General features: G+C 36.4%; 1 protein-coding gene across 8 annotated transcripts in view; it reads right to left on the minus strand.

Annotated features, from left to right (window-relative positions):
• LOC107727758 (pleckstrin homology domain-containing family A member 6-like) overlaps positions 1-13,875 on the minus strand; it is a 100,302-nt gene that overhangs the window by 14,259 nt on the left and 72,168 nt on the right. For 7 of the 8 annotated variants that reach the window (XM_016537731.1, XM_016537732.1, XM_016537728.1 and 4 more), the window contains 3 exons: positions 4,548-4,747; positions 1,780-2,232; positions 368-866 (listed from right to left, as the gene is read on the minus strand). In XM_016537731.1, the coding sequence (XP_016393217.1) occupies positions 368-866; positions 1,780-2,232; positions 4,548-4,747 (1,152 nt within the window). The remainder of the gene's footprint in view (positions 1-367; positions 867-1,779; positions 2,233-4,547; positions 4,748-13,875) is intronic. The other variant, XM_016537730.1, reaches the window with a different exon arrangement.

Here is a 13,875-nt window from a genome sequence, read left to right on the forward strand (position 1 = left end):
TATATCTTGTTTTTCTTTTATAATAGAATAGAATAGAATAATATTCCTATATCAATCATCAATTATATTACATTATTGTAAATGTCATAAGCATGCATGAGAAACAAAGTTTAAGAAAAATATAGCAATTAAAATCTGAAATAATCTGGAAATAATCATTCAAATGAGATGCTCTGGTTAAGTGGTCAGTCCTAAGGCAGAATAATTTGTAAATCTCATAAGTAATTTAATGGCAAACTCACGTTAAGACTGAAAAACAAAGTTTATGAAAGATATAGCAATCAAAAAAATCTGAAATAATCTGGAAATAATCATTCAAATGAGATGCTCTGGTTATGAATACTTGGTTGTGTGACAGATGCTTTACCTTAGGTGAGCTCAGTGACCTGCGGAGCCCGTAGACTGAGGGGTCAGCATATATTCCCTCCTCTCTGAGTCGGCCAGGTCCCCGATCAAACCTGACACTGGGCGATCGGGCAGGTGAGGCGAAGCTGTGTGGAGAGTAGGGTCCTCCCGATGAAGAGGAGGGTGAACGAGGGGCCGACCGCGAGCGGGGCTGTATGGAAAGCCGTCTCATAGAGTTCTGCGCTGAGTCCAACTGGGAGTAATAGGCAGGACCCTGGGGTCCCATCATCCACTGAGGGTCCCGAGGTTGACCATATAAGGGTCCATCTCGCAATGACCGCCTTCTCTCTTCCATGGTCCAGCGAGGAGGCGGTCGGTTGTATGCAGCCGACATGGAGCAGATGCTCTCAGGTCGCACACCAGGTGGGTAGAGGGGATAGTCATCTACATATGGAGGGCCGTTATACACACCGTAATAGTCTGCTGACATAGCTCGGTTTACTGTGTAGTACCTGGATGGACTAAAAAGCAGTGGAATTATCATTAACAGAAAATGAAATAAAAATGTAAATAAAAATACACTACCATTCAAAAGTTTGGGGTCAGTAAGTTTTTATGCTTTTGAAGGAAGTATCTTAGGCTCACCAAGGCTGCATTTATTTGATCAAATATATAGCAAAAACAGAAATATTGTGAAATATTATTACAGTTTCAAAAAAACGTTTTCTATTTTAATATATTTTAAAATAGAATTTAATTCTTTGACGACAATGCTGAATTCTCAGCAGCCATTACTCCAGTCTTCAGTGCCACATGACTCATCAGAAATCATTCTAATATGCTGATTTGATGCTTAAGAAATATTTCTTCTTCTTATCAATGTTGAAAACAGTTGTGCGGAAATCTTTTGTAACGTTATAAAACTCTTTACTGCCACTTTGATCAATTTAATGCTTCCTTGCTGAATAAAAGCATTAATTTAAACAAACAAACAAAAAAAAATCTTACTGACCTTTACATTACTGGAAAAAAAAAGAAAGTAAAATAAATACATTTGTAGAACTCCAAAAAGACTTAAAATAAAAATGACTATAAATTTTAGTTTTAGTTTTTGCAGCCCACTTGCATTAAAACTATACTGCAGAGAAATTAATGATCAAATTAAATTACTAATTAAGTTTAGTAATTGTACCTGTTTTATTTAGTTTAGTTTAACACATTAACTAAGTACTAAAATACTGTAATGAAACTAAAACTAAAATAAAAACCGAAACTGAAACTAAAAACCACTGAGAATATTAAAACTAAACTTAAACTAACATTCACAGAGTGAAAAGGAAACCAAAATAAAGAAATAAAATAAAAACTAAACTATAATAAGTAACCCTGCTGATAAGAAAAGGAAGAGGTTATGAAAGCAGACCTAGACCTCACCTGCGGCCGTCGTCTTGAGGCACCATGGCCCGCCGCTGGCTGACCCACTGCTGCAGCTGCGTCATGGAGGTCTTCCTCTGGGCGAGTCTCTCTGGTGCCGTCCTGGGCACAAAGCCTCTCCGCATCACCACATTCTCCTCATGCGGCTCACGCATGTCCCTCACATTCTCTTGGGACTGGTATCTTGAACCGTTGGGAGGACCATAGCTACCCCAGCCGTTGGGGTGATGGGGTGCCAGGACTCCTTTCTCCCCCATCCTGCCTCCTATATTAGGGGTAACTGGGGTCACTGGGGTGCTGGGCGTGGTGTCTCTGGTTTCTACACCGTTAAGCTCGTGTTTGACAGGCTCGTGGACATCTGGCCTCTGGCCGTTCTCTGCATGAGAGTTGGGCTCGAGACGTTTGGCTACCATGTCGTTTTCATCTGCTGCAGGGACGGGATCAGATTTATTTCTGCAGAACAGCAGGAAAGAGACAGACAAAACATATATAAAACACTATCATAAACAGTGCAATGCCTTTGATCTGTTTGATGAAATGTTTTTTTATAAGGAGAGCACAGGACTGTTTGTTCCAGAGTATCAGGGTAGCAGCCTTAATAGTATGCGCTTGTGTTCCATCTGTGCTATTTTAGTTGTTGCTCTGCATAAATTTTCATCAGATCTGTCTTCGGCTGTTTGAAATATGCTGCTCTGACTCCACAAGAATCACACTTTTAAGATGTTGTCCAAAACCATGACATTTTTTTTTCTACTGTAAAACTCAAAAGTGGAATTTCTGAAGAACTACTATTTGTACTGAATGAAGGTCCATAAAAGCATTAAAAGAATTTCAAGGAAGTAGTCATTATGACTCATTTGCCACCTTTCAATTTGGAATATTTTTAATTCTTGGCATTGGCCAATAGGTTTTGTTGTTTGGCCGATATGTTGTAAACGGGACTTTTGTTTTAACAGCGCTGAAAACATGGTGCCTGAGTGCAGACACAGAAAAAACATGGATGCACGTGAGTGAGCAACTTCAAACTATGCTACGCTATATTCAGTTGGCCACTATGTGGTCATATTATTATTGTCGTATTCACTGTGTAGTAAATGTAAAATTGGCATTGCCTGGTCTTTATCTGGTGTTGTTCTGTCATTTTAGACCGGAACATTTTTTTCTTCAACATTTTAAAAATTGCTACTTCATTGGAATGGTATGAAACTCAGTAACTTTTACGGCATTCACTATGTGACTACAAAAAAAATTGTGGACTTGATTCGAAAAAGCTAAATGGTCTTGGAAATGAATGGGAAATACGCAAAAATACGCAAAATACAGATCTTTTTTTGTGTGTACAATCTACAAATCAAGTATGATGCAGAAAAACAGTGCACAGCAATGAACGGGTGACACTCCAAATTATCAAGAGTGCAAAACAGACACACTTGACCCACCCCCCTCCCCCCACAGACACACATATATGAACTAGTGTGACTGTAATACAAAATATGTTTCTGCAAATGTGTGAAATAAAATCAATAATTCAGCCACAATGCAGTAAAAACACAGACACCAGGGAAGGGGTTACACTCTAAAACAACAAGGAGTACAAAACACACTTACAGACACGCACACAAAACACACTATTATACACACACAATGAACTGGTGTGGCTGTAACAATATGGCAATATTGAGCCAGAAGACTCAAATAAGAGGTTGAAATCAGATTGATTAATCTCTGATAAAGCATTCCTGTTCATTTGTGTTACTTTTTTTTTTTAACTTGGATGTTATATGTAATAAAATGTTTTTCTCTGTGTTCAGGTTTGACTGTAGTAAACTTAATGCAAAAACTGACATTTCAAAACAACATTTAAAAAAAAATCTAAACCTTTACAAAAAGTTGTCTTTGAGAATGTCTAAATATATATCCAAATCCACAACTTTAAAAAAAATTGTCTAAAAACAACCCTTTTATATAGAGCTATATAGGAATCTAGTGGCTAAACCATGACATTGCAGAAGTTTTTCTTTTTTTACTAGAAAAAGTAACTTTTCTTTTTTTTTAACCAGATGATGCTAATCTGATTTAAAAAAATTGGATTTTAAAGGCATTGTCTCTATTTTAACATGAATTACTGCCATAATTGAAAAGTAATAGAGAATTTTTGAAAAAAAATATTGTATTAATTTCAATGGGAAAAATTTATCAAAATTATTGCATACATATTATTTAGTACCATGAAATTCTCTCAAAAGACAAAATATATAAGAAAACATATTATTGAACAAAAATATATTACATTGATTTAACTGAAAATAAAAAAAAATTACATTTCAGGTGTTTGTAATGTAACACTTTTGACCGTGAACAAAACAAGTGTGACTCCCAAATGAACAATGCCAGATGGTTAAGAAAAGAAGATTCCCAGTGCACAAAGACTTTACACAGCAAGTTACTGGTACAGTATGTCCTGTTATTACAGTGTTTGCTTCCTTTTTAGTGACATTTTTTAACAACTTTTGAAGAGGCCAAAATAAGAATACAACAAAGAATAAAGCATTTGCTATCTAAAGTATAAATCTATATATTTTAATCTGCTTTTTTTCTTCTTTTCTAGAAGAAAGAATCATGCAGTTCGGAACAACAATAAGGTGAGTAAACGATGACAGAATTTTCATTTCAGAGTGAATTAAAACAGTTTTTTGCTCTGTCACGATGGTTTTAGATGCAAGAGTGGATTGTGTGTGAATTTATGTGGATTATAGATGTGTGTGTACCTGGATGTGGCTGGGATGTGGACCCTGGCAGCCTCACTCATGGCTTGGATCCACTCCTCCTGCTCCTTCTGGCTGTCTGCACTGAAGTAGTATGTACGAGTTCCTGTGTGCTCAACCTGCAAACAGAACGCAATACTGCCCTTTAAATCCTCACTTTCCTCTTCCTCCTCCTCCTCCTCTTCGTTGCTTTCGCACCACACCTGCAACAGAAAAAGAGACAAAGAGAGAATATTATTGGACTGTCCCATAGCCACTTCCATTGCCCAAGAACATAACTGTAAACCTGATACCACAAGGACAACAGAGCATGCAAAACAGATCCAGCAGAACTCATGCAAAATAGTCCATTCAATTGTTCATATGTACATGAGCAAGTAAATAAAAGCCTACGAATGAAAGACATGCTTAAAGGCATAAGCATAAATGCAGAATTATTATTTAAAGTAATATTTTGCTTAAAGGAATAATTCATCCAAAAATGAAAACTCGCTTAAAATTTACTCAAGCTCAGGTCATCCAAGGTGTAGATGAGTTTGTTTTTCATCAGAACAGAGTTAGAGAATTTTTGCAGATGAATAAACAAACTAATTACATTTTGGATGGCCTGAGCTTGAGCAAATTTTCATTTTTGGATGAACTATTAATGTAAGGCCTTTCAGAGAGCTAGACAGATGTTGGTAGGTAAAGCTGCAGTGCATGCAAACATAAATAGTCCATGCAATGGCTTAATTTTCATGTGAAGTCAAATGTGTTGATATTTAATATGCAGCACAACACTGGAGAAATATGTGGCTCGGACATGCAGGTCAGACTCAAAATTATAGCAATTAAACATTGAGCATTAGCTGACAGGTGACTGAGGACTTTCAAAAAGTAATTTAGTCCAGTTTAATGATTGTATATAATGATTTTAGACTACTACATATAGAAGTTTGAAGATACTTATGTACTTTTGTCAACATAATCATTACTGCCAATTGTTAGGAGCGTAAGCAGGTGAGTCTGATCTTGTCACTTGTCATGCACTTGCAGTAGCAAAAAGAGGTGCTCTGAAATACCTACTAAATGTGGCTCATCGACACATTGGAGAAAACTCACTCAGGGGTCCTCAGAACTTTAGGGGCAGGTTAGAAGTGGGCTAGATGTGGTCAGGTTTATCATAATGGAGTGGACATGTGCATTAATATCCTGAAAGAATTGGCAGTTAGTAGAAATGTGGCTTTGCTGTGTTATTACATATACAAAATATCAGCTGTTGAGCACATAGACAATGTAAAACCTTTGTGTGATCGTGCTACATTAAATAAGTAACACAATAGTTTACACACATGCACGCTGGTCAAAAACACTGCAGTACAGAACTTTACCACATGGGGGCAATACAGAATAATTTAGAGTTAACTGTGGACTACATTCTGTAGTCAGTCAAGTAACAAACAGCAAACAAAAAAGGGGAAATAATATATAGCAACAAACTTCAGATTCTACAAGCTAATTTCTCCTGTTTGTGACCTAATTTATGACTAGAGTCTGTAATTAAACTTTCCTATTAAGGGACAATAAAAACAATAATATAACAATAATTAATATAATATTTAGAAAATACATACAATAACAACTTTTACCTTTATAAGAGCTTTTTTCCCCCCTGTGTAAGTCAATTTATGTCAAATACAGGGACATTTGTGTCCACACATTTTAAATATGGGGCCTTTTTGTTACTTTCGGTGGCATTTTTGGTCAATTTATGATGCAAAAAGCCCATTACACAACATCATATTTATTTCATGACAGTTTGTGGAAACACACAGCAGGTTTTGAATGAAGAGGGTGTGTGACCACTGATGAAACGTGACACATCACTGGAAGCTACAATAATCTGACCATAACATTCAGTTGTAAATCAGGATTTCATCCAATGCCAATCCTCTGAATTAGTCTTGCATAAAACGAGCTGCACTTAGTCATCCGAGGGTGTGCCAAAATCAGTTTCATGCAATCTAATAGTTAACTACTCCACAAGACAGTTAGCTAACTGACACTTTAGACCATTAAGAAACAAACTGTATTTTTGAATAGACAAAACCTGATAAACACGATTTGTTTTAAATACACAAGTTATAATCATTCTGTATTAATAAAAGTGTTCACATGTGAAATGTCTAGTAAGGAGAAAAACCCTGAGTTTCGTCATGCTGTCAAAACAACTTGAAATTAACCAGAACAACAAACCTGGACTAAAGTAATCAAGTAATTTATTTCCTGTTTATTCACTCAATAGGCTGCATGTTGTTTGCATGCTTAAAATTATCTTGAAACCGAGACAGTCATCTGTGTCACAGGAAGTAGAGTATCAAAACAAAAGTTTGCATTGCAGTGGTTGCTCAACTTACAGAAATCTGGCACAAAAACTAGCCATGCTATTGCAAGTCCTTCGCTTACCTTTATACCTGCCAAAAGAATGCCTTGTTTCCTTTAATTGAACCTCTCCCTGAGTCAAACACTCACGCACTATTGATTCATTGCAGGGCTTGGCAAATTCTGTGCTTACTGTTTGCATTTGATTTTACAGAGAAGTCATTGTTCTTGTGCAGATTATTACTAAATGACCCTGAGCTGGCACTTTAAAATGTTTGTTTAACTTTAATATAGCTGGTCTTCATTTAAACTCTCTTTATCGTGTGTCCAACCTTCTAGCACATCTTTATTTTAAGGAAATAAAGTGTAGGAGGAAGAGGTGTTTGGCAATTTGTAAGTATGTAAAAGATATTTGACATTGCTTTGTGAGGACGCATGACAAATGAACCATGTTAAGATGAAGTGACATGATTTATCTGGTACTGATTTGTCATATTAATATAATGATTCAAAATGTAATATTATAACGTGAAGAGGTCACATGAAGTTCATGAGTTTCCTGGATGAGCAGTCAGTTTTAATATGGTGTTGCCATCAGGAAACATTATTATTCTGAGATATCTGAATGCTCAAGAATTTGGGAAAGAAGTATCATAAACCATAAACTTCAACTGCGTCCCAAAAAAAAAAAAACTCCCTTTAAGGGATGGTTCACTCAAAAATGAAAAATCTGTCATTTATTCACCACATGCCATTCTGTATGACATTTTCTTGTCTGTGAAACACAATTTTTAAAACATTTTTTGTTGTTGAAGGTGTTCAGTGTTGTTTTGGACCTCACTGACTTTCACTGTAAATAAAACACTTAAATATTAGTTAAATGTCTTATTGTTAAATGTTAAATGTATTATTAAATGTCTTCAAATAAAATAAAAAATAAAATAAAATAAAATAAAATAAAAATAGCCTTCAATTCTTGTAAATAACTTCCTCAAATGTGGGTTGAAATAGTCACCTGATTCCAAGTGCATCCTGGAGACATATTTATGGTCTATAGGAGACATTTGTGTTTGCAGTGGCGTCACATGTCAGACTGATCTATCTTTACAGACCTACTCTTAACTACTAGGTACCCTTCTATCCAAACAAGCACAAGTACCTCCTTCTCTGCTTTACAAATCAGAAAGAAGAACTGACTTTGTCACATAGTATGTCAGTGCAGGACTATATCTAGTCAAACCTTAATTATGGCCTAATTGAAAATGTCTGTCTTCTTTAGTGTGTGCATCTTTAGTGTTCTCTTAGGAACGTGAGAGCTCAATATCATCCTTAGGAATATCACAGGCTCGGTCAGACCATAGACAAAACCAACACAAGATCACTTTTATTGTTGCTAGCCTGGGGATACAAGCCTACACATGTGATAACCGGAAAGCATGTATTAGAATCTCACACTGTGTAGGATCTCATATTATAATGACACCCACTTTTTGTGCATTTGCTGATGCAAGTGATGGTAACACACCAGACTAGCAGATGATCTGATAAGACTGAAATTCATTTCACCCTTTTATTGCACATAAAAGAAGGTCAAGCTACATAGTATTGTCGTAATCGGAGTGTGTTTTGTTTTCTCTCTCTGTGCCAAGAGCTCTCTGTCTCCTATGGCACTGGCACAGAGGTGCGGCCCAGGACACATTAGCTGCAAAGATCTATTACATAGTGGTGGAAAAGAACCATGTTTACACTGTAGACGTAATCGAATGTCCAAGAGGGCCAAATTATTGTTAATGTTGGATCATATATTTCAACAGGCCACAATGAAAGTCACTGTAGGTTATTTCCTTTGAGTATAATATCCATTGACATACTTTCCCATCTCGGCTCTGACACAAGGCTAAGCTATTTCAACTTGGCTTTTCACACCACAACACAATATGTTGCGACGTTTTAGATGGGATTTCTGATGAGATTTCTTTACCATTTTCTTCTAGTAAATCCCTCAATGGCCTCTGAAATTCTCTCAAAGAAAAGCAAAGCAAAACAAAGCAAGACAAAACAAAACAAAAAACACAAAACAAAACACCAAATCAAACCAAACCCATACAAAACAAAACACAATTTTGTTTTCTGATGGGATTTCATTACCATTTTCTTCTGGTAAATCCCTCAGTGGCCTCTGGAATCCTCTCAAAACAAAATAAAGCAAAGCAAAGCAAAGCAAAAAACAAAACAAAAAAACAAATCAAACCATACAAAACAAAAAAATTTTTTTAAATTATTTTTTTATTTACCATTTTCTTCTGGTAAATTCCTCAATGGCCTCTGAAATCCACTCGCCACAAAACAAAACAAAACAAAACAAATCAGTTTTAGGGAGAATATAAAGTTGTTGTTGTTATTTTTTTCCCTTTTTTTGGTCTCTTTTAACTGTTAGACAAAACTAGCATGTGGTATTTCAGTGCAAAACCTTTTGTCTTACTAACTAAAAACCCAGTATAGAGATTAACTTGTCAATAAGTGTACTGAAATCTGTAAGGATTTAAAGTAAATGTCATAATTTTTACACATTGACATGTTTATAATTATAAATAGTTTGTACTATGAAAAGAGCAATTCTTTATTAGTAAATTCCCCCTGTATTTCCCATATAATCCTCAATTTCAAACAAAACTATCACAACTTGAGATTCATCTGGGAGGAAAAGCTCAGAGAGTGAGCAGTTCACCTGTCTACACTCATTACATCTGATAGTAGTTGATCTGAGCGTGAGACACAGTGTGGGACACGTTACGCTGGACAGCAGGTACAGAGCAGCTTGATGTTAAAAAAAAAGAAGGAACGGAGCAATTCCCTGCCTTGCTTTTTGGAGTGCCAGATGGAAGAGGAAGCAGACAGTCAAGCCTCAGCAGATATTGAAACGACAGACCTGCCTCCTTGCCTCTGCCATTCTGTCTGTCTGTCTCTATTGCTGAGCCTCTGACTGGTAGTTGTATACTCTCAGTCATGCGGAGCTAGTAAACGGAATTCTCTTGTTTTTGATCCATGTTTGCTGGAGTCCAGGGGGCAGGGATGTGAGATGTGCTTGTGTAGATAAAATAGCTTTCAGAAAAGCATGATACCAAATGGGGTTGTCAAAATACCAAAAATGTGCCAAAAATATCAAATACCAAAAATTATATTTATACACAAAATATATCTATAACTATTATTATAAGTAAATTAATGTAAATTAAATTGAAAGGCTACATGCATGATTTATCAAAAATATTTATAATATAAATATTTTATAAACATTCCTTCATGTTCTTTATAATTTATATTATTATTATTACTGCTATAAGTTTACTGCAAATGTTATTTAGAAGTACACAAGCCAAACACATTATTTATTTTTTAATATAAATATTTTATGCACACCACTTCAACTTTCTTTCTTATTTATTTATTTATTTTAACTATAATGTAAATACTTGAAGGACTACACATTTAATAAAAAAATACTATATATAATAACAGAATTATTAACTTTTTTTTTTTTGATTCACATTATTATTATTTTTATATAAAAGCTCCTATCCCAGCTGTCCAACCTGCAACACAGCTAGGTGAAGGCAAACAGCTGGAAATACACACATGCAACATAGCAGGAAGGTTACAGCCACAGCTGTAATCTGATGCTCTCCAACATGTTGACAAAGCAGTTAACAGCATGAGCTCAAACAACAGCAAAAATATGGGGGAGAGCTGCAAAATGAATGATTGCAGCAACCTTTAATGACTAGGCGTCATACAGGGCTGGACGGCTTCTTGCGTGTGTGTTCTGTCTCCCACCGTACTTCACAAACACACACGCACACACTCTCTGCTTGGTGTCTGTCTGTTCTGAATGCTCTGATGTGTACTTCATACACAGCAAACAGACAGAGTCCACATGTCTGATAAGAGAGACACCTCAGCCCCGCACACTAGGACAAGGTAACCAGCCCAGGGCTGCTGAGAAGAACAAAGTGAATTTAGGACAGACAACAGCGACTGCAGAGACAGGTGAGAACAGGTTTGATCCAAATTGCCATCAACAGCTCCTCCAGATTGGCTCCTGTTTTCATTGTCCGCCCTACCATAGGGAAATATGTCTATCATGAATCCATTACAAACTATATGAAGGCTGTCTGGCCATATCTGTGCCTCCCACATGCAGGATCTGCTAGTGGTTCAGCCGCTGAGGACTTTTCCCTCTGGAAAGGATTTCTCAGCTGCAAGTCTGATGGTGTGAGTCGCAGACTCGCCTCCTGATCTTTCATGTTTCTGCCGTTCATCCCTCAGAGAAAACACGAAACTTAGGCTGAAAATGTTCCAACCACACAGCAGTTACACAACCAGCACTAATTAATAATGCAGAGGCGCTATACTGGGACATAGGAACAAGAGAGAGGGAGTACAAGAAAAATAACCAAGGAGAACATAAAGTAACAACCACACACATATAAATGTTTACCCTTAGCTATCTAAAATAAGTTGGGCTGTCAACAATTAAAAATTGTAATTACTGTTTTTACAATTTTAGGGTTTTAATTGTTTGACAGCCCAATATATTTTAGATAGCTAGGTAAAAGTTTATATTGTGCGTGTGTGAGTGTGTGTTACCAAGTTCAGTTGCATATTTAAAAATTTGCAAATAAATATATTGCAGAAAAAATAAATAGACAATGGCATTAGAAGCCAATATAAAGTGGGGGAAAAAAACACCTTGAAAACAAAATTGCTTCGCATTTAGGCCATACTTGAACTGAATAAATTGCTGAAATTATGGATGGATCAGGTAGCATGAATATTTAATTTGTGTTAATTTCGCATTCATTGTTTTATCACATTTTGCTTTGTTTTTTATATAAAGTACAATTACTGCAGACTATAAGGTTGTTCACAATAAGGACGCTAACTTTTATAAATTACGTTGACGGTTATACATTTTTAACAATTTCTAATTGTAATTCTATGAGAATAGCAAAGTCCACATCACAGCTATGACAATAATGACAGAAGAACAATACTGTTGGATTTTTTCCCCAGGTGATGAACGATAAAACACTGACAGAATGTCCAACTTTAGAATCCACCCAACTTAAAAGAGCTCACACATTTAAAGCATCTGACGACATAACTGAATCATGTTCATAATAAACAGAACGTTATAGTCCATTGATATGGAAGATAATATATTTATCGTTATAGTAATCGTTCTTGATGTAAATGGGTTTAAATCCAGAGTTCTGTCATGAAACGCTGGATGGCACAGTCCGAACTCAATCTGACATAATGACATCATTATTCAAATGGTGCAGGTGATTGGTTTCTTTTTGCATCAACAGCCAATGAGCTTGCAGCTCAACATTCAAATACTCAGCTAGTGCTCGCTGTAGAAGTTGCAGCGCGTTTCAGAAACCCTCCACCTTCCCCAGCTCCATCTGTACAGATCTGCTATAGGGTGATTTCATGCATGTTATATACGGGGGTTAGATCATTTATGTTATACACTATGTGCAGCAGCAGTATTTCTTTCATGCTCACAGCGGCATTTCTGCATATATTTTGGCAGTAGCAAGTCTCACTACTTGCTCCGCCGCAGCAGCAGAGCAGCAGATCTATTCTGCCAAGACCAAACAAATTAACATGTACATGACCATTTTGTCATGACAAAATTCCATTTTACATTTCTAAGAGAGCCTTCCGAGGAAAGATTTTGTCAGATTTACTGTACTTCTAGGGACAGTTTTGTCCCTAAAGTGTATCTAAGTATACCCCCCTAAAGTGTATCTAAGTACACCCCCCCCACACACACACACACACACACACACACACACACACACAGGTATAAGACCTGAAGCAATGCAAAGCCAGACTCCACAACATGAAACCGAAGAATATCCCGCGCCTGGAGGCCAAACACCAGTTTTGATCCTTGCACACTGGAGATGTACTTCATAAAAGAATTGGCAACACTTCCAGGAGAAGAGTTTGAATAAAAAGGCCCAGGGCAAGATGCACTGCGTCAGATGTGTTTCGGGTTCTTTTGTGGAGGCAACACGATACATGTAACTGTTCACTGTCACAGAGCACGATGAAGAACGGCTGACTAAACACACCTTTCTTTCTCCTCACACACACAACAAACACGTCTCAGTATTTCCTGGTTAATTATTAACACCATGCTAGGTTATAAGTTCAGAACATGCAGCACACAGGCATTTTTTAGAGATACAGTGTGACATATATGATGGTGGCATGATTTTTACTACGGCAGCCATAAAAATGACACTGATCTGCGCTGACGTGGCTCCACACCGAAACTGCACCATAGTGGTCTGTGATCTGGAAAAGACACACTGCACACCTTTTGCCTTAGGGTGCAGATGCAAGAAGCTACTGGATACTTGTGACTGATAGTATGCTTTGTTCTGTAAATATATCTCTGGAGTATAAAATAGTCTCTATTTTGTAGGAGGCTGAACAGCTTTGGATATGTTTTCAAAAACACGTGGATAGGCAGACATGGGTTTTAGTAAAACTGTAATGGCGGTGTCTCCAAACCTGCCATTTCCACAGGGGATAAACAACATTAGAAGTAAATGTGTCATGTACAAACCATAGTAAAAATACAAAAAGAGAACTTTGAGAACTATATACACATAAAGAATGTTTTGAAGTACATATGATCTTAAAGTCAAATAACTGAAATGATAAACCACCTCTTTCTTGAAAAATCAATATTAGTTAATGAACAACAACAATAAGACTGTATCATTCAAAAGTTTGAGATTAGTACAATTTTCTAAAAGAAATTAATACCTGTATTTAGCAAGGATGCATTAAATTAATCAAAAGTGACAGTAAAGACTTTTATATTGTTACCAAAAAAAAAAAAAAAAAAAAAAAAAAATGCCATTTTTTTGAACTTTCTTTCAATCGG

Source organism: Sinocyclocheilus rhinocerous, unplaced genomic scaffold (assembly GCF_001515625.1).
Source record: "Sinocyclocheilus rhinocerous isolate Xijiao unplaced genomic scaffold, SAMN03320098_v1.1 scaffold576, whole genome shotgun sequence".
In the NCBI taxonomy this organism is placed as follows: domain Eukaryota; kingdom Metazoa; phylum Chordata; class Actinopteri; order Cypriniformes; family Cyprinidae; genus Sinocyclocheilus; species Sinocyclocheilus rhinocerous.